The sequence below is a fragment of the Squalius cephalus genome (assembly GCF_949319135.1).
Source record: "Squalius cephalus genome assembly, chromosome: 7".
Taxonomy (NCBI): domain Eukaryota; kingdom Metazoa; phylum Chordata; class Actinopteri; order Cypriniformes; family Leuciscidae; genus Squalius; species Squalius cephalus.
In genome coordinates, this window is record NC_137128.1 from 40,103,614 (window position 1) to 40,123,793 (window position 20,180).

Here is a 20,180-nt window from a genome sequence, read left to right on the forward strand (position 1 = left end):
ACTTTAGCTCTCATTGAGAGGCTTTTCTTATCTCTGACAGGTGGCAAATACACTCTGCACAAACACTCACATTGACACCAGCCTTTATCTGGGCTCTGTGTACACATTACACACCTGTACATTTCCCATAAGGGCCATTAATCTGCTACGATATGGAATGTATCTGCATCAAAAAAGTTTCACACAATGGCTCAATATTCAAACACACACATGCATTCATCTCTTAAAGCAGAGAGTATTCTGCAGTCATTCAACTAGAAAATATTATTCAATATCTAACAAAAAATATGATCTACCCAATACACAGTGGATCAGATTACAGGTAAACATTTTAATTCAACTTTTTTTAATACCTAAAAACAAGAGAATAGAGTAAAATCGAGTTATTTGTGAAGTATTTGAATGTTTTTTGAGCAATGGAAAACCCGGAGTGGAGCCAGAGCGCATGGGATTATAGACTGTTTCTTGCTCAAATTACAGAATGATTTGGCTTGCTTTGGAACTACTTTTGCCTGTGAGAATTAAACAGAAAAATACATAGAATTTCCATTGAAATGTGATACAGACACTACCGTTCAAAGGTTTAGGGGCGGTAAAACATTTTATTCAGCTTATGTTCATGATACATAAAAAAAAGTGACAGTAAAGACATTTATAATTGTAAACATTATAACATTATAGACATTATAAAAATAAAAATATTCTTTAGAATTTTTTATTCATCAAAGAATCCATGGCGGAGAATTGTTTTAGCTTTGCCATTAAAGAAATAAATTACATTTTAAAATAGAAAACTTTTTAGACTGTAATAATATTTCACAAATATTAATGCAAGGCTGTCACAATGCCTCGATTAAATTCGAGCGCTCCATTTAAAAAAATTCTCGATTGCAATTTACCCGTGTCGATTAACCGGCAAAATACCGGAAGTGGCACATTCCTCGGACGAGGCTGCGATTCAATTCAATAAATACCCTGCAGGTTTCAGAGTGAAGCTCGACGCTGATATTATGACACGTTTCTTCCAGCGTCTCAGTGCAGCTCCGCTCACAGTAAATGCTGCTCCACACAAACTTAGTCTCTGCATAAGCTATGAGTTTGGGTTGCTTATAACTTCGTCTGAGAAAACAACATGCGTCATTTCATCAGATTTGTAAGGTAAATCATTTATAAACCTACTACAACACAGGAGAATACATCAGTACGTTTCTAAATATGCTAATTGTTCATTGTGATTTCAAAATAAAAGTTTAAACCCTCGCTCATAGTTTGCATGTTTTTAGCAGTAAGTGGTAGTTATAGTGTAAACGAGTGTAGGTTGTAACCAAAGACTATAGATATACAAAGACGGTTTACTCCTATTACTTATACAGTAAATGGGAGAAAGCAGTTTTTGAGATTTCAGGATTCCCCCATTCAAATAGGACTATTCAGCCCGTTCTCATCCCAAGGCGTCATATACTGACGCTTTAGACATTTCGTCTACATCGAACGCACATGGCACCCTTTAGTGTCAATATGAGACACAGATAGATATGGGCCAGAAGGCGCCTCCTAGCGGTCTAACCCTTACCCTACCCCAGACCTAAACCTACCCATAACCGAACAAAGCTGTGTGCGTGTCATATTGACGCTAAAGGGTGTCATGTGCGTTCGATGTAGACGAAATGTCAAAAGCATCAGTATATGGCGCATGAGAATGCGTTGGACTATTCCCAGATAGCAACATAGTGTCAACCCAGATCTGGCCCACATCTGGGTCGTGTGGAATCCACGTGTACCAGATGTGGGCCAGGTCTGGGCCGACACTATGTTGCTGTCTGGGTTTGAACAGCTGCCCAGAGGCATTGCAAATATGGCAGCCAAATGAACAGACTTTCCTTTAAACTTAGCACTCATTTATGCAACAACTCGGCATAAAGAAATTGAAGCCATTTCTAACCTCTCCAAGGGCTTTCGTTTCAAATCATTCATGCCCACTTTCTCATTAAATCCAAGCACCGAGAGAGAAGCAATGTTCATTTTGTAATATTGTTTGTATTACATCTGTCAGAGGATGACACTTAATGATCCACTGGGGTAAATAGAAAATGTAATCTTATCTGAGTTGAAATCGCAGTCATTCACCGGTCTCTTCAACTGCAGTCTGTTTCTCAGCTTACTGTAAAGGAGGAGTTTTGTTTGCTGCAAACCAAGAGTTTAGTTGATAGCAGATGTATGACATGCACATCCTGGAAATCCTATCAGTATCAGACCACCTGCATAAGTCTGAGATGACATCATTAAAGAAAGCTATTATCTGATATTCGAGTCAATCAATCTCTCGTAATGCAGAGTTGCTGGTGTTATCTTATCTGTCGGACAAGTTGAAGAGAAGAATAGGAGGAATAAAATAATTAAAAAAATTAAAAATTAAAGGGTAGCATTTGGAAACTTATGTCTTATATTGCAAATAAATCCAAAGACTGAGACATAATTACAGGAATAAAGTTCATTAGGTCTAGCTCAAATATAGTCACCCCATAAAAAATGTTGGAGTAAAAGCAAACTACACATTTAACGGGTCAGAGGTACGACTACAGATAACAAGGTCAAGGTGTCAACGTCTGGCATCAATCTAAACAGTGGCTTTGCTCCTATTTGATCTTTGCAAATGTAATGTTTAGTGAAGCACGGTAAATAAAATAGTGTGTTTAATGGACTGGCATGGTTCAATTAACCTGAGGACACTGCAAATCTATTTGCATGAACTGTAATACCGTGCTTGAATAATAAACACACCGTTAAAAAGTGTATCCGTTTAACAATCACAATGGTGTCTAGTTAAGAAAATCTATCTGGCATACGCAGACAAATGTTACTTGATTTTTCTTAGCTGGTCAGGCGCAGACCACCTCACCACCCAGCATAACCAGCTAAAGACCATCTTATCTTCTGTTTGAGAGCCCTGCTTAAACCAGCTCTGGCTAGTTTAACTTTTTTTTTTTTTTTTCAAGAAAGGAGCTTGCTTTGATTTTATGTTATCTAATATTGCATTACCAATGTTCTATTAGATTGTAGTAATTAAAGAGTTGCTGCAACACAATAACTGGACTTTGATACGGTGGTGACTGGAGCTTAAACAAATGAAATTACAGTTTACCTCATCAATTTCTCGTTGTTACTGTAACTATACATCAAAACCCTTGCCCTTTTGTAGAGGCATCATCAACAAAACCACACCTTCTCAGGGTCAATGGTGCAATTTGCATCACCCTTATAACAGCCAGCACATTCAAACCATTCTCACTGTCCCGATAAAGGAGGTACAGTCTAGACTCACCTCAGCGGTTAACACCCGAGGACATATTACTGGGACAGACACAATGCCAGGGGACACGTACCAGAGGCTGCTCTATGTGGTAGCCTATTTATGTGTTCTGAACACTGAGGCTCATTCAGGGTAGGTTGTCTTTCTATCACTTTTATATTATGTTTCTCCATTTAACATTTTATTACATCACAATTTCTCCATTCATCATCTGCAGAAGTTTCCCACTCACTCTTCCTGACTGGAGGTCAAATGCAGGTAAAAATTATGCATCACTTTTATAAGGTTAATATTTTAAGGCATTGGTGCTAACACTTTCCTTGAAACCTTTAAATACAAATGCACTATATAAGCCTTGTAATGAATTGTAATCTGAAACCACAGTTATAATACTAACCTAAAATACTTGCATATTCACTATTACACTTTTTGAAAGTATGATGCATTAAAACATGACAAGTTACCAACCAATCAAGAAATCTGCAAATATTATAATGCATTTTAACTTGATTACAATTATTTATGAAAAGATATAATGCATTACAACATACATTATTAATAACTTTATAATACATTATACATAAAAGTGTTACTGAAAATCTTCTGGAGTACTGAAAAAAGAACCATGCTATTAAACTCTTATGAGTTGTGAACTTTTTAGGCCTTTCTAACAGAAGCACTCACACCGACTGGTATGACCAATTTCTCGCAAGAGTGACTTAGGACATGAACATTTGTTATAACAAGCCAAACAGAAATATGTTGTTGGTTTGTTTCTTGTTTTCGATTAGGTCCTTATTCTCACTCCTCTTTTTTATCGTCATTTAATCACTTTTCCCTCCTGTGCTGTAGATTATTTCGCAAAGTGTGATTTTGGCAGTGATTTGCCAGCATCCTGTGATTGGACCTCTGAGGGACCCATCAGCGTTCAGACGGCAACAGGTAATTATACTGCTGAGATGAAATTGCTGCAGAGACAGTTGCTATAGTTTGTGTTATTCGCTGGTGTTTACTGCCAATCCATTCACCTGTGGCAACAACAGCAGCCGTTAATAGGTTTCTAACAGCACGTAGCAGAGCCTCTTTAAACTGCTTTATTCCTCAAATTATGTTCTTCAACTTGACTTTCAAGCATGCAAGGCACCGCATTCAACCACTTGATTGTGACGCTGTTGCTACACTGCTAGAATTCACAAAACACAAAGTTCAGCTCAGAGTCTAACCTGTGGCACATGTAAGCTTTTAGTATGGAAGCGGGTGATGACAATTTTTATGACAGCATGCTTTTCCAATCTACAGTATGAACTAAATGCATGTAACTAATACAGCCTGTGCTTGCCACAATGCAATAGAGAACATGACTCAATGTTTAATGAAAAACTGACAATGAAACGGCTGTTTTTTTGCCGTTTGTTCCACCTATAGGTAACAATGCAAGCCGTATTCGAACTTGCACAGCCCACATAAGCAGCTCAATGTACCAGGATACCCTAAAATCACAAACTTTGAAAGGCGGTAAAACTCTTCACTGAAAAAAAACCTAGCAGCTCTCTTACTTATGCATGTTTTTTTCTTTTTGTCTATGTGCTACAGAGGAAACCGCTCTCCATCCCGTGAGTTCATCTGGTGTGTTTCGTCTCAAGAGTGGATTTCTTAATATCTCAGAAGACTCCTGTCTGGAGTTCTGGTACCATAAACCCAACCAGAAGAGTTCTGAACTCAACGTTTTGGTAGTGGATGACATTCTGCAAACACTGATTTGGACCTCAGAGACTTCTAGCAGTGGAGACTGGAGACAAGTTCTCATCCCTCTGACAAAGCAATCCGACAACATCCAGGTAGAGCAATTTAAAGATTCAGATTTAGGTGATGGGCATCTTTATGGTGAAAGATAATGGTAAAAGGTTAGAGTTTGTTTGACACATTTTAGAGAACAATGCAAATTTGCATATTTTTACTGTGTATACAAAAAGTTAAAAGTTTTGCAACCAAAACCACCAAACTTAATCAATTAAACAATGAAAAAGCACAGTAATGCCAATGGAAACCGGACAATAGAAATTAATCCAACATTCATCAATGGCTGGTGTCCAATGAGCATTTTTGGAGATATACAATAAAGATACAAAAATAACATACAAATAGCAATGATTAATGATAAAGTAGGATCCCTTTGAAAAACCACCAAGAGTTTTCTAGGAGTCTGAATTGTATGATAAGCTGTCTGCCATCTTAAATCACTACAAAAATTACTGTAAGTTGTTTGATAAGAAAGCATCTGTGCACAAATGTACGGTGTGCCTAAAAGGCTATGGTTGTGGAAAGAATTTGAGATGGGAGGAAAAAATATATTTAATTTCAAACCGTTTGCATTCGCTTGCAAAACCTTTGCATTCCCTCGCAAAAGTTTTGCGAGTAAGCGCAAAGCTTCTTGGGGGAACGCAAAAATAATTTGTGAGAACACAAAAGCATTGGCTTATCATTTGTCCTCCCATCAGCATGTCCCTTTAGGGGCTCCATAGTTTTGAGTGCAAAATGTAAATAAATTAATTATTAGTGGTTCTGCTTGTAATTGTTTTTTGGAATATACAATAAAGATATCAAAATAACACAATTCACCAATGAAGACTGATTAAGTGGGATCCCTTTAGAAAAACCTCCAAGAGTTATCTTTTAGCGCGTATGAGCTCTATGACAAGCTGTCTGCCGTCTTAGAGAACTACATGAATTTCTGTGAGTTGTTTGATAAGAAAGCACGAGCATCTGTGAAAGTAATGTGCACAAATGTAATAAGTACATTTTGGTCTTTTGCAAGCACTGAAGAATCAGTGTTACTCACTGCAACTGTAATTGTGCTTCTGGCAGGTTATTTTTGAGCTATCACAAGGACGGCATGAGGATGGAGAAACTGCCTTTGACAGAATAGGAATCCGGAGGGGACAATGCGGTAGGGTCATTATTATTTTGACCAAGAATTATGTCATTTAGCAACATAAAAACATCTTCAGGCTAACACTGAGATTTATCATCACCACATTTATTATCCTTTGTGAAATAGTAAAGTGCAGTACGCCACTCTCATCCACAGGGCCACAATGTCAGCGAAGAGCTACATTTTGGACTGATGAAAGCACTCGTTGCACCTGCACTGATGAGCAACTCATCTGTTCTCACATCCCCTGGTCCAACGACACCTTTGGCATCTGCCATGTGGCCTCTGACCCACATTACACTACTTTTGATGGGGTCAGCTTCCAATTTGAAAGTCCTTGTACTTACGTTTTGTCAAAGGTCTGCGATAATTCAGGGTTGCTTTCGGAGTTTGCAGTAGAGGTGCAGAATGAGAGAAAAGGGGACTCGCACGTCTCCTCCATTCAGCAGGTGAACGTCAACATAAGTGGTCAGAGAGTGACCATGCTGAGGACAGAGAGGAGCAGAGTCATGGTGAGCGATCAACCACAATTAGTCGTTGAACGATATTGATTTTTTGTTTTTTTAATGACCAATGCCAATAGAGATGCCGATATCTTAGAGAGATATTTAGAGATATAAAGCTGATACATATCACATTTAACTCTTTCCCCGTCAGCGTTTTATTTTTAAAGTTGCCAGTCACCGCCAGCGTTTTTGATCATTTTCAATAAAATATAATGGCCCACAGAATATTTTGATGCATGAATATCTGAACATGCATTACATCAAAAGAACGAACAGAGCCTCTGCTTTTCAAAAAAAAAAAAAAGTTTCATTCTAGTTTTGTGCATTGTTTTTACCAATACTTGAATGTTAAGTTTCATTTAAAAAAAAACAATATTTTGAACAAAAACCTGAGAATTTTTTTTTTCCAAAGACTAAAACAAGCATAAGCTAGGCTATGCTTTTATTGCTCGTTTCTGCTCCTTTTGCCTGTGTTTTGAGCTAAGATTATCTACTCTTTCAGAAGAGGCATAATAGCGAAAACACGGAAAGCCGGAAAATTCCATCAATGGCGGGGAAGCGTTGTCTCATAAATGGCGGAAAATTCTGTCAATGGTGGGGAAATTGGGTTTGGTTAATTTAAAGATAATAAAAATACATCCATAACAATTTCTGGAATTAAATCTATATTTATTTGTAGGGCTGTACTCAACCAAAGAAAATCTTGGTCGACTGAAATCCTGAAATTTTCGACTAAAAATCGACTAAAATCGACTAAAAATGACGTTAGAAAAAAAAACGTTAAATTAATTAGATGCGCACTGTGCGCAGTACTTGGTAGCCTTGTTGTCCGCCTAAATGAATTATAAATAAACAAACAACTAGTAGGCTATTTGCAGTATATTAAATCGTTTTTGACCTAATTATTTTGCACTGAAATGAGTCTGACACTCGAGTCTGTCAGCTCTGACAGCGCTGCATCACGTGCACCTGCGCAATATCATAGCTTATGATTTCCGAAAATAGTACTATGTTGTCAACTAGTGATATCATCACAAGAACTGTTGAGGAATATGCAACATAATTTAGACAATTATTTTTGTCATATGTTATAATAATAAGTTAAAACTGTCAGACACTATCATTTCACCATGCAGGGTCCTCGCACCGAGCGAGGAACATGAGCTCAGCTTCGCAGCTGAGACACGTAGGGGAGACCGGGGACGGTTGTAACACGGGGTTAGTTGTAACACTACCAATTCCACCAATCAGGAATAAGATAGGAGTTATGTGGCAGTTTCAGTTTCCTCAGGCTTTCTTTACGATCGCACACGGAGGTTTTCAAGTCTGTGTTGCAATCTCTCCTGAAGCTACCGCAGAAAATCACAATTTTAGGTAAAAAAGTAAAAAAAAGTGAAAAACATAACAAAATAATATTTTGTTTAGTACTTCTACCGTTGTAGATAATGTTGTATGAGTTATATCAGGTCAAACTGTAGTTTCTATAGTAAAGAATGGTGTATCAACCTCCTACTAATTTCAAAGCACCATGCTAATACAGCTAGTTAAACAATAGTGACAGTGGCGGGGTAGGTTGTAACACGTGTTTTGAAAGTGACCTTAATTTTTATTGGACCTTTTATGCAAACTCAATTTAATTTGTAAATGATAAATAACATATTTAAAATCAGGTCAAAGTTAAATAAATACCAACACATACACTGCAAAAAAAAAATTTCTTAAATAGTATTTTTGTCTTGTTTCCAGTCCAAATATAAAAAAAATCTTAAATCAAGATGCAGTTTGCCTATCAACTCGCGGTGGAATTTAACATACAGCATCCACAAACCTGGGATGAGAAGAACACAAAATATGCACATACATTCCCCATATTCACACATATTTTATTGATTTAAAATAAAAATGTTGTTAATAAAAACCATTAGTTTTTGTGCATTTTGTCTGTTACAACTTACCCCAGTATGTGTTACAACCTACCCCAGTAGTGGGGTAGGTTGTAACAAAGGACCACCTTGTATTCATGATCATCTCACAAAGTCTTTGATATATTTGAAGAAATGTAAATTGTTGCCATTTGTAGTAGACAAATATGGGTACTTTGCCTAAAAGTTTCAGACGTGTAGCTAAAAAAAAAAGGTTGTTTTAGGTGCTGAAGAAAAAAGTGTTACAACCGTCCCCGGTCTCCCCTATAGACTATTAACTTAAAGCTTTTACTCTTAATAAACACAAAAGGCACGTCTACTTTAATAAAAAAAATATATTTATTAAACAAACCAGATCAAAAGAAGAAACGAAATAAAGTGCATAACTGAAAAATAAAGCATCCTAGGCTCAAAACTAACACAACCAACAGCACAGCGCAATTGCGCATTAGGCTCCAAATAAAAAATAAAAAAGTTAGGTTATCACACTAAAACATTAAAATATGCAAATTCTGATATGTTCATAGCCTACTCAAAACAGACAGGGCAAGCTAACGCAGACAAGTGAGCTTACCACTTTTAGATGTCATGTTTGTCGTCAAGCTGTGGAAAACTGTTGCTTGCAAACTTTGCATTCGACCTTTTTCCTGTTATCAATTTTAACAAAATTCTGCCACACTGTCGATTTCTTTGTTGTTGACATGTTAGAAGAGGACTGACTATTAAACGCTCTCACAATTAAATAAATAATATTCAGCATCAAACCTTCTACGCTCGACGCTCTCTCTTGGGTTGAACTAATCCAAAAAAGGTGAAAACAAGGGGGTGTTTTGAAGACAGACTGTTACAGTGAAACAAGGGTACTCTGAAAACACCCCCATTAGCAGTTAGTGCTTTCCACCTTATGAAATGAGCGCGCCTCAGCGCGGCAAAACTGATGAAATAAACGCGGCAGAAAATCGACCAATCAGAATTTTGGTCGAACCAGAACGTATCGACCAACTAATCGACTAATCGACTAGGACAGTACAGCCCTATTTATTTGACATATTTACTGAATTAGAAAGAAAGAAATTGAAAATTATTTATTTTAAAAAAAATTTGAACACAAAAAAATCTGAAAAATAAACATGTAATCTTTAGATTGAAACATCTTGATTCTGTAATCCTATAATAGAATTTGTTTTACATATAAATAGATAAAATGAAAGTAAACAATGTACCTAACCAGTGCACTCAGTAATCTGGTGAGTCTGTGTGCACTGGGCATCATATTTTCTCAAGTAAAGACCAGGTAACGCTAATTTTATATTGAATATGACATGAATATGACATAGTGGCCAACTGGATAATTAGCGCAGCATACTTTGAAATCAAGGATTGAAGGTTTTTCAATTGTGCGTGTAAGGAGAAAGAGTCGATGCCGGCAATTGAAAAATACCAAATATCAGCCGATATATCGGTCAACCGCTAAACACAATTTATGATTATCATTTTTGTCTTAACCACCTTCTATTGTTGTTCTAATCAGGTTAATGGGATCTGGAAGGATCTCCCTCTACTCATGAAGGGAAACAGAGTTACGGTTAATGCCCAGGGAGACGCTTTGGTCCTTCAGACAGATTTCAAACTGTCTGTCTTCTACATGCATTCCGGTGCTGTTCAAGTGATCATCCCCAGCCATTACTCGAACAGAATCTGTGGCATGTGCGGCAACTTCAACCAGGAGACAGAAGACGACTTGAAGGTCGTAGACGGGTCACTTGTGCAGGATGCTCATGTTTTAGGGCAGAGCGTGTGTGATGAGCCCACCCTGCCTAGGGTCTGCACAGGAACAGAGGAGCAGCAGTACGCCAGCGAGGTTTACTGCGGTCTGCTGGCATCCAGACAGGGACCATTCTCAGCATGCTCATCTGTTCTCAATGCAGACAGTTTCTTCCAAAACTGCATGTTTGATATGTGTACAACTCACGGAGATCCTGCTGCACTCTGCAATGCCATTGAGGCCTTCAGTGCCACCTGCGACAAAGTTGGGATCTCTGTTGCGGACTGGAGGAACTCAACATTCTGTCGTAAGTGGCTAACAATAGCTAAAATGATCAACAAAAAAAACATTTTAGGATAAATAAAACTCAAACTTGACTAGTAAAATCAGTAAATCAGTTAAATCTGTTTAATATTATTATTATTTGATCTCTAAAGTTGTCTTTTTAAATTGTCCATGTAAAATGTGCACTAGCAAGAACCAATATTATGCCCAATAAGCCAATAATTGTTTTAATGGGTGTTAACCAATAAATAGTATATATTATATATTATAAATATTATAAATCTATCTATACTACTTTGTTTATACTGCAAGTGAATTTAGGCATTTCTTTGGCAAAGCATGTGTCAAATGACCTAAAATTAGTGAAATGGCTTAGTGTGATATTCAAATCACAAAAGGCTGCAATTTAATTAAAAAAGTATCTAGTCTGTCATGCTCCTTGTTTCAGAGTGAAGCACAGCACTGTGTTTATCCAGTGTTTTCAACATCTTAGTTCACTGTGAATGCAGCAAAATCAATCTTTGGTTACTATAAAAAATAATTAATACTTACTTAGAAATATTCATTATTCATTTATTAGAGATAATAATAATATATTCAAATTGCTTGATTAAAAACACCAGTGTGAATGTAATGCGGACTGATAATCACGACTTAAAAAAGGTTTGAGTAAATTTTTTATCTGTTAAATTTGGTCACAAAAAAAGGGGATGGAGCTCTTAATTTTGCTATTAAAATGCCTCAGATTGATGCATTTAACTTATATATCACAATCGCTTTAACTTTTTAACAAATTAACCTTCAGTTCACATCTTAAAATAGGCAGAAAAAATTAAAAAGCAAATATCAACAAAAACTGAACACACTGCTGCTCATGCACAGCACGTGTGAAACGGGCCTTGAGCTCTATCAAAATGCATTTAATCTTGAATATTGCTTTAAAGCCTTATTATCTCATATCCACCCAAGGCTATGAAACAATGGGCAAGAACACAGACAAGCCATTCAAGGACTGCCAGTATTGTTAAGCAAATCATAAATATAAATTAAGACTTGACGTGTCAGATCAGACTGCCTGATTTAAGCCACAGTTGAGCAAAAGGCCTATCTCAGACCTCTGTAATCAGCAGTCTAGTCTCCACCTAACAATCCACACAGAAGTACTCGACTTACTCACTGGTTATTAATTAATATTCTCCCACACCTTCACCAGCTGACCCGTAACTTTCCATTACAAACCACAAAGGCCCAGGGAAACGTACTGTAAATCCAACAGGCACTGGGAAACGTACTGTAAACCTATCAGGCACTGGCAAACGTACTGTAAATTTATTTTTGATGAATTATGTTTGATTCTTCTGGTTTCTGCTGTAGCTGTGTCATGTGGCCTACACAGCCACCATAACACCTGTGCCAGTGGCTGTCCCAAGACCTGCTCCAGCCTGGACACCGCAGGGCCTTGTGGGATATGTGAGGAGCGTTGCGAGTGTGACGATGGCTTCATGCTCAGTGGAGGAGCATGTGTGCTAGCTAAAGACTGTGGATGTTGGGCTAATGGACAGCATTATTCGGTAAATAAGCTTAGCCATTTATATTTATTTGTCCATAAATCATTAATTTGTATATGTGTCCATAAATCTTTCTCATCCTGTCCTATCCAGATCAGTGAGACATTTATGGAGGGTGAATGTGAGCAACAGTGCCAGTGTTTGGGCCGTGGGAACATTCACTGTTCATCTGCTTCCTGCATGGCTGATGAAGTGTGCATGGTTAAAGATGGTGTAAAAGGTTGTTTCCCGTCCAGTCCGGTGACCTGCAGTGTCTACGGTGACCCCCATTACATCACTTTCGATGGCAAGGCCTACTCCTTCTGGGGCACCTGCAACTACACAATAGCAAAGACCTGTGGGTCCACTGACACCCAGTTCACAATAACCGCACGAAATGAGGGACGGAACAACTCTGCAACTTCCTCTCTTAACTCTGTAGCTCTTGACATGGAAGGCCTACACATTGTCATCGGGAAGAACAAGCTGGTTTATGTGAGTGTCTTGTTTTTGTCATTCATTAGAAATTGGCCATATTATCACAGTTTATTTTAAAACTATTTATTCAGTTACACCACAAATAGACCATGCACATTTAACCATTTTAAGTCTCATTATTAACTAATGTCCATAGCACATCTGCACACCAAAGGAATCATTTCATATTGATATAGATATTGTTGCTCCAGCTTACTATGAAAACTTAAAAATAACTTTCAAACTCAAAACTACCCAGTCCAAAAAGATTTAATGACACTTCCAACAGTAATTTAATTTCCTACTCAGTATTTTTGTCTTGCTTTCCAGTACAAATATCTAAACAAGAAAAAACATTTACTTGAGAAGCAAATTGGCATAAGATCTAAAGTCTTGCTAAAAAAAAAAAAAAAACCGAACAAAAAAACGTATTTTCCTTTGAATTAAAAAAATATATTTCTGACCCCATTGGCAGATAGTTCTTCTTATTACAAGCATAAACTCACTCAATTACACTTTTTGTTTTCTTTTTCTTTTTTTTTAGAAAACAAGACTTAAGTCATTTTGATTCTCAAGCAAATGCATCTTGATTTAAGAGTTTATTTGTACTGGATATTTGTACTGAGAAACAAGACAAAAGTACTGAGTAAGAAAATGTATTTTGGTCACATCACACAGATGACTGTCCACATTTACACATCAATGCCTATCTGGTGATTAGATAAGTGATCAGAAACTAGAGGAAGAAAGATATGATCAGAGAACCAGACAAGAAAACTAGCTATTTTATTAGAGTACAGTGAGGGGAAGTTTATGAGGCCTCCACATAGTTCTCCACGTATCACTTCCCTAATCTTTCATAATATACATGGGCAGTTCGTGGAAAAAAATCTTGTCAGGAGCTGATATCTAGAATGTATGACTCATAAATAGTGTTTACTGTAAGTAAAATGTTCATATTTTAAAGGTAAGTGATAAGAAATATGTTTGCTTATGACATAATATGTCATAATTCAAATGATAACATTTGAGGAGTGTCCTGATAGTGACTTCTGCTTGACATGATCAGATTTCTGATATGCAGGTTTAAACCGGTCACTTAAAAAAAAAAAAAAAGTATTCAATCACAAGCACTTTTGTGACTCAGACACTTTAACTGATCTTATCAGGAACACAACACTCTCTGGCCCTTAAATTAAAGATAAAACAATGTGCCAGCAAACACATGACCCAGATTTCATGACAAATCGAAGCACATTTTTATGATTGACAATGATTTGGGACTATTATAAAATATCCATTATCAAACATTTACCATTCTAACATAGTTCCCAGCAGATTACCAAAGTTACTCCAGTTATGTTTACTACAATACAACTGTGTCAACTTGGCATCAGCTGCCAGTAACAAAATATTTTAAAAAAATGACAGAAGATTCTGCAAGCATCTTAGACAGTTTGAAGGAGATCCTACATTAAATGTATCATGATTTTATAGCAGAATAGATAAACAGTATTTTGGCAGAATCTATGGTATCATATTAAATTTTGTAATGCCCCAGTCTTAAAAGCTGAACATCACAAATATCCTTTCAAAAATATGCACCTGTCATTTTAATCCAAAAAAAAAAATAAAGAAATAAGAAATGATTTTTTCCATATAGAAAATTAAGCTTACTTTAGGACCATTGCATTTTTCCCCCATGGTGACATTTAAAGGGACACTTCACCCATTTGCATTAAGCTTTGCATTGTTAGAAACCCAGTCATACTATTGAATGGTCATGCAACATTTTTTCATTTTCCCCCGAGACGAGAGAAATCTGTATTTACCTCTTTACACTTCCTCCTACAATGACGCAAAAATCGTCATTTTGCGTCATTGTAGGAGGAAGTGCAAGAGGCGGGGATTTCTGTTAAGACTACAAGCACTAGATCCACCCTTTCAAACCCGCCCATAGGGGGTTGGACCTAATGCGCTAACAGACCTATCACAGATCAGTGCGAGTGCGTTTGATTTCAACGGCAGAAACCTGCAGAAAACAGGGACGAAGAAAGCTGAGTAGTAGGGGTTACCATACTCTATTTCCCGGACATGTCCGGCCGTCGAGATCGACAAAAATGTCCGGGATTCAGCTTTTGCTTTCTGCGGTCGCCATCCATTGTTTACATGCTCACCTTTTGTTTCAATCTAACTGAATTCACCCCGATTGGTGAATCTGAATGTAATGTTTACATGAATGCTAAACAAGTGATCGGTTGATTTGCGTTTTAACAGTGCTAAGAAAATACCCGCACCTCCGTGAGAGATAGCCCATGAGACCGGTGCATCTCACAGGCGCGCTCATCAGTAATCACAGTAATACAGGGAGCAGGACGAGGCTAGCGCCGCGGGAGAAAGACGCGAGGCCGGTGGCGTGATCGGTTGAAAGACGCGAGGCCGGTGGCGTGATCGGTTGAAAGACGCGAGGCCGGTGGCGTGATCGGTTGATGTGTGTTTTACCATTGCTAAGAAAATACCTGCTCCTCCGTGCGAGATACGAGAACAGTGCCTCACAGGTGTCGGTCGTCAGTAATCACGCCACCGGCCTCGCGCCGTTCTCCCGCGCCCCTCAGCCTCGTCCTGCTCGCCACAGTAAACATGATGAATGGCGACTGTAGAACGCAAAAGCCGAATCCCGGACATTTTGGGCAAACTCGTCACGGAGACTCACTCGTAGCCTAGCCTTGCCTTGATGTTTTTGTTTTCAACTGCGCTCAGCGCTGTCTTACCGGTAGGCGTGGCTTGGGAGTGGCCTTGTAGGGCAGCGAAGCAAGTGCATTCTGGGAGTTGTTGTCTTTCATCCACATAAGCCAAAAATACATTTTCTGGCTTTTCTCAGTCTAGAAAGCTCCAAATTCAAAAATAATTTCACATTTCTTCTACATAAATGACCCACTTTCAATACACATTCATGTCTCCACGGGTGAAATGACCCTTTAAGACATGAAGGCCGGGTTTCACAAACAAAGCTTAGATTAAGTCAGGATTAGGCCTTAGTTCAATTAGGACATTTAAGTAGCTTTTATAAATGTGCCTTAGAAAACAACATTGCTGGTGTGCATCTTGAGACAAAACAATGGCACTGATACACATGCCAGTGCAAGTTGCTTTCAGTTAAAACAGCTCAAACATGCATTTTAGTCTGGAATAGGCTTAAACCTCATCTATGAAACCGGGGGGATGAAGTCTTGTTTTTACATAAACACGCTTAAAACAAGAATAATAATTTTCCTTTGAACTAAAAAAATTTATTAAATCTGACCCCATTGGCAGATAGTTTTCCTTATCATAAGCATAAACTCACTCAATTAATCTCACTTCAAGACTTGGGCCTGGTTTCACAGACAGGGTTTAGATTAAGCCAGGATTAGGCTTTAGTTTAATTAGGACATTTAAGTAGCTTTTATGAATGTGCCTTAAAAAACCTTACTGGTTGCATCTTGAGACAAAACATTTAAATATGACTAGATATGTCAGAGCAAGTTGCTTTCAGTTAAGGTACCTCAAACATGCATTTTTGTCTGGGACTTGGCCTAAGCCTTGTCTGTGAAACCGTGGGTTAAGTAGCCTACATTGCCTCAATACTGTAATGCAATATATATATATATATTCTCATATTCCACCTTAATGTGGAAATGGCCTAACAGTAACTGTAGTTACAGTAAACAAAATATATAATGCTAATTAATAAAAAAATATATGTGATTTGACATGTTCTTCACAGGCTTCAAGAGATGCACTGAAAAATTCCTCACCTTGTTTTCTTCCCCCCTCCAGGTAAACGGTAGTCAGGTCCGCCTCCCCGTGGAGTTTGGTTCTTCTGTGTTTGTGTCTCAGTCAGGACCTTACGTCCAAGTTGATTCAAACTTCGGTCTGAGGCTGCTGTTTGGAAACGCCAGGCTGTTCGTCCAGGTGGATGAACGCTACCAAGGAGTGTTGTGCGGCCTGTGCGGCACCTACTCCGGATCTCAGTTTGACGATTTTCTGACACCCGACGGCAACACAGTAGCGGATTCGTACAAGTTCGCCAGCAGCTGGAACACCAACGACAGTGACTGGCCGTAAGAGCTCACACTGAATCCTCACAGAATTCATAATACGTCCTAAAATATTCAGTTGAATCTGTAAAAAAAGGACAAACTGTTCCCCTCAAGCAAACAAAAAGGAAAAACTCCAAATATTTTTGCGCCTGACGATTTAAAGGGATAGTTCATTCATCACGAGTAGCCTACTGGCTCCAAATTGCAAAAAAACAACATAGGCTAATAATTCGTATAAAGCCATATGATAAAGCCGAAATTTAAGTTATTATTCTCTGCAAATTACATTCACTCGAGCTTTTCTTGGCGATGTGCAATGACCGGTTCGTGAAGTAATCGTAATGAATTGGCTGATCCTGTTCACAAAACCGCTTTGAATGATTCAGTCATGAATCGTTCACGATTCATTTACCAAGCTACTTTAAAGGGATAATTCACCAAAAAATTCAAATGAGCCCATGATTTACTCACCCTCAAGTCATCCTAGTTGTATATGACATTCTTCTTTCAGACGAATACAATCAGAGTTATATATAAAAAAAAAATGCCATGGCTCTTCCTAGCTTTATAATGTCAGTGAATATTTTTTGAAGTCCATAAAGTGCATCCATCCATGATAAAAGTAATCCATTCCACACGGCTCTGCAGGGTTAATAAAGGCCTTCTGAAGTGAAGCGATGCGTTTGTGTAAGAAAAATTTCCATATTTAAAACTTTATCGACTAAAATAACTAGCTTCCTGCAGACGGCCTATGCAAGTCGACTTATGCCAAAAGAGTAACACTTGACAATGTATGATATAGGAGTAGCGTGAGCTTTGACGCCTCTCGCTGTTCGAACAAACAGGGCTGGGCAACAAACTCAAGCTCCTCCGACATTTCTCTTTAAAAAAATTTGTTTTAGACTTCTAATTCGTGACTGGTGTTTTGTTCTGCTCTATCCTCTGCGCTTCCGCGTTCGTCATTACGTGGTGCGTCAAGGTCAAGGGTTAGTCTTCCACCGTAAATCGATGCATACAGCGTCTGCCAGGAGCTAGTTATTTTAGTCGATAAAGTTTTAAAGCCGGGTGGAGTTCTTTCATCATGGATGGATGCACTTTGATGGACTTCAAAAAATATACATCCATTCACTGCCATTATAAAGCTTGGAAGAGCCTGGACATTTTTTTAATTTAACTCAGATTGTATTCGTCTGAAAGAAGAATGTCATATCCACCTAGGATGACTTGAGGGTAAGTCATGGGCTATTTTTCATTTTTGGGTGAACTATCCCTTTAAACTGGGGATGTGACGGTGATTGATTCATCAAATGCCAATTACAATGGGGCATAAAAACGTCTGCCACACTATTTAAATTAATTGACGATTTATGTATCCATTCATTATTATAAAAAGCTACATTGTAATATTAAATACATAATGTACTGTTTTCCCCCCTACCTTTTTCCCAGTTGCAGTGATGGCTCTCCAGACCCCCCTGCGTGTCACCCAGACCTGGAGGATGATGCATATACCAAGTGCAGTGAACTGTTTGAAGATGCTTTCAAAGAGTGCCACTGGTTCGTTCCACCACAGATCTACGTCAGCAGCTGCGTTTCTGATTACTGTATTTCCCAGGGGGACATGGCTCTGCTCTGCACCTCTTTTGAGGACTATGTGTCTGCTTGTGAGATAGCAGAGGTGTTTCTTCCAGACTGGAGAAATCACACCTTCTGTTGTAAGTGCATAGTTAATTGTTCAATAATATTCTAAAATCATATTTGTCTTATTAAACATTTAAATCTGGAATAAAAAGAAAATATATATTTTTAGCTGTTCATTGTGCTGCACATTTGTTTTTCTTTTTTGGAACTTCTTTTCACTTTAATATATTATGAAATAATTTTCAACTTAACATTTACATGCTTTTTATATGTTTTCTTTATTGCTTATGTAAACAATTATCATTGTATGAAATGTACTACAAAAAAATCGCAAATTCAATTGCTAAATCATTTGTTTCTTTCAGAATAGTAGATGAAAAAACGGTCAGGTAACAACTCAAATGAAACCTTAAATCTTTTAACTTTTTCTGCTTCCATACAGTTGCCAATCCTTCACCACCACCAACAGACAACCCCACATCAACCCCACTATCTGCAAGTAAGCAGTCTTTCTTTCATTATTATGTATATCGTGCCCGGCCCAAAAAAAAAAAAAAAAAAGTTGCTGTTTGGATTTAAAATGCTATGATTGGATAATTTTTACAGTAATTATTATGTTTCTAGTATGTTATATGTTTGGCAACACTTCTTCTAACCCTAATTGATGGAGTGTGTAGATTTTCATTTCTTAAACAACCATGTAGGAAGAAACATCATGGCCATATTCCAGGATGACATAGCCAAGATTAATCAAGCTCAAATGGCGAAAGAAGGGTTGGGACTGAGGGAGAATAAAGAATCATTTTCAGTCATGAATTGGCACCTCTGAGTCCAGACCTTAAATTCATTGAAAGTCTTTGGGATGTGCTGGAGGAGACTTTACAGAGTGATGGACTCTTGCATTGACAATACAAGATCTTGACCAAAAATGTATGCACCTCTTGATGGAAATAAATGTTGAGAGGTGCATCAATTTTTGCTCAAGATCTTGTACTACTCCAGCATATCATAAAGACTTTCAATGAATTTAAGCTCTTGCCTATTTAAATCCAAACAGTGATTTATGTATTTTTGGCCAAGCAGTGTATATTCAATTTTTAATTCCTTTCTCATCATACAGGTTGCCTGTGGAGCTGTAACTTTGATCAGGATGAATGTGGGTGGGAACAACTTATCCAAGACAGTTTTGATTGGACCAGATGGTCAGGGACAACGCCATCAAACTTCACTGGACCACCCAGTGACCACACCACAGGAAGTAAGTTTGCTGGGAAAATTGGTTCATAAAATATGAAGTAGACTATGGGATTCTGTTGGAATTCTGTGGAGCAGATTCCATGAAGATATTGGATCCGTGTCCCAGTCAATACCTGGGTAAAACAACTGAAAACTGGGTTTACTGTCTCATTCACTTCTCTGACTGTTATATATAGGTGGCTTTTACATGTATATTGAGGGGGATAGTGTGGTCCATGGCGACTCAGCCCGAATGATGAGTCCTGTCTGCAACACTTACGGCAGGCAGTGTTTGAGTTTCTGGTTCCACATGTACGGCCTGGCAAATGCTATGTCTCTCAACCTCTACATATATGAGAACAACCGCGCCATCAAAATATGGTCCAGAGCCAACAACCAGGGCAACAGCTGGTACCAAGGCCAGGTTGAAATCCAACCACAACAGCCATTCCAGGTAAGTTACTGTGTGTTGATATG

The 20,180-nt window shown here is 38.0% G+C and overlaps 1 protein-coding gene across 1 annotated transcript in view; it reads left to right on the forward strand.

Annotated features, from left to right (window-relative positions):
• The window catches only part of LOC307161843 (MAM and LDL-receptor class A domain-containing protein 1), a gene marked incomplete at both ends in the record, with an annotated part of 47,285 nt that overhangs the window by 18,728 nt on the left and 8,377 nt on the right, over window positions 1-20,180 (forward strand). The window contains 11 exons of the mRNA XM_079876780.1: window positions 4,163-4,252; window positions 4,904-5,148; window positions 6,602-6,754; window positions 10,202-10,742; window positions 12,095-12,291; window positions 12,382-12,625; window positions 16,511-16,847; window positions 18,276-18,541; window positions 18,910-18,966; window positions 19,588-19,725; window positions 19,901-20,157. Coding sequence (XP_079732906.1) covers window positions 4,163-4,252; window positions 4,904-5,148; window positions 6,602-6,754; window positions 10,202-10,742; window positions 12,095-12,291; window positions 12,382-12,625; window positions 16,511-16,847; window positions 18,276-18,541; window positions 18,910-18,966; window positions 19,588-19,725; window positions 19,901-20,157 — 2,525 coding nt within the window. The remainder of the gene's footprint in view (window positions 1-4,162; window positions 4,253-4,903; window positions 5,149-6,601; window positions 6,755-10,201; window positions 10,743-12,094; window positions 12,292-12,381; window positions 12,626-16,510; window positions 16,848-18,275; window positions 18,542-18,909; window positions 18,967-19,587; window positions 19,726-19,900; window positions 20,158-20,180) is intronic.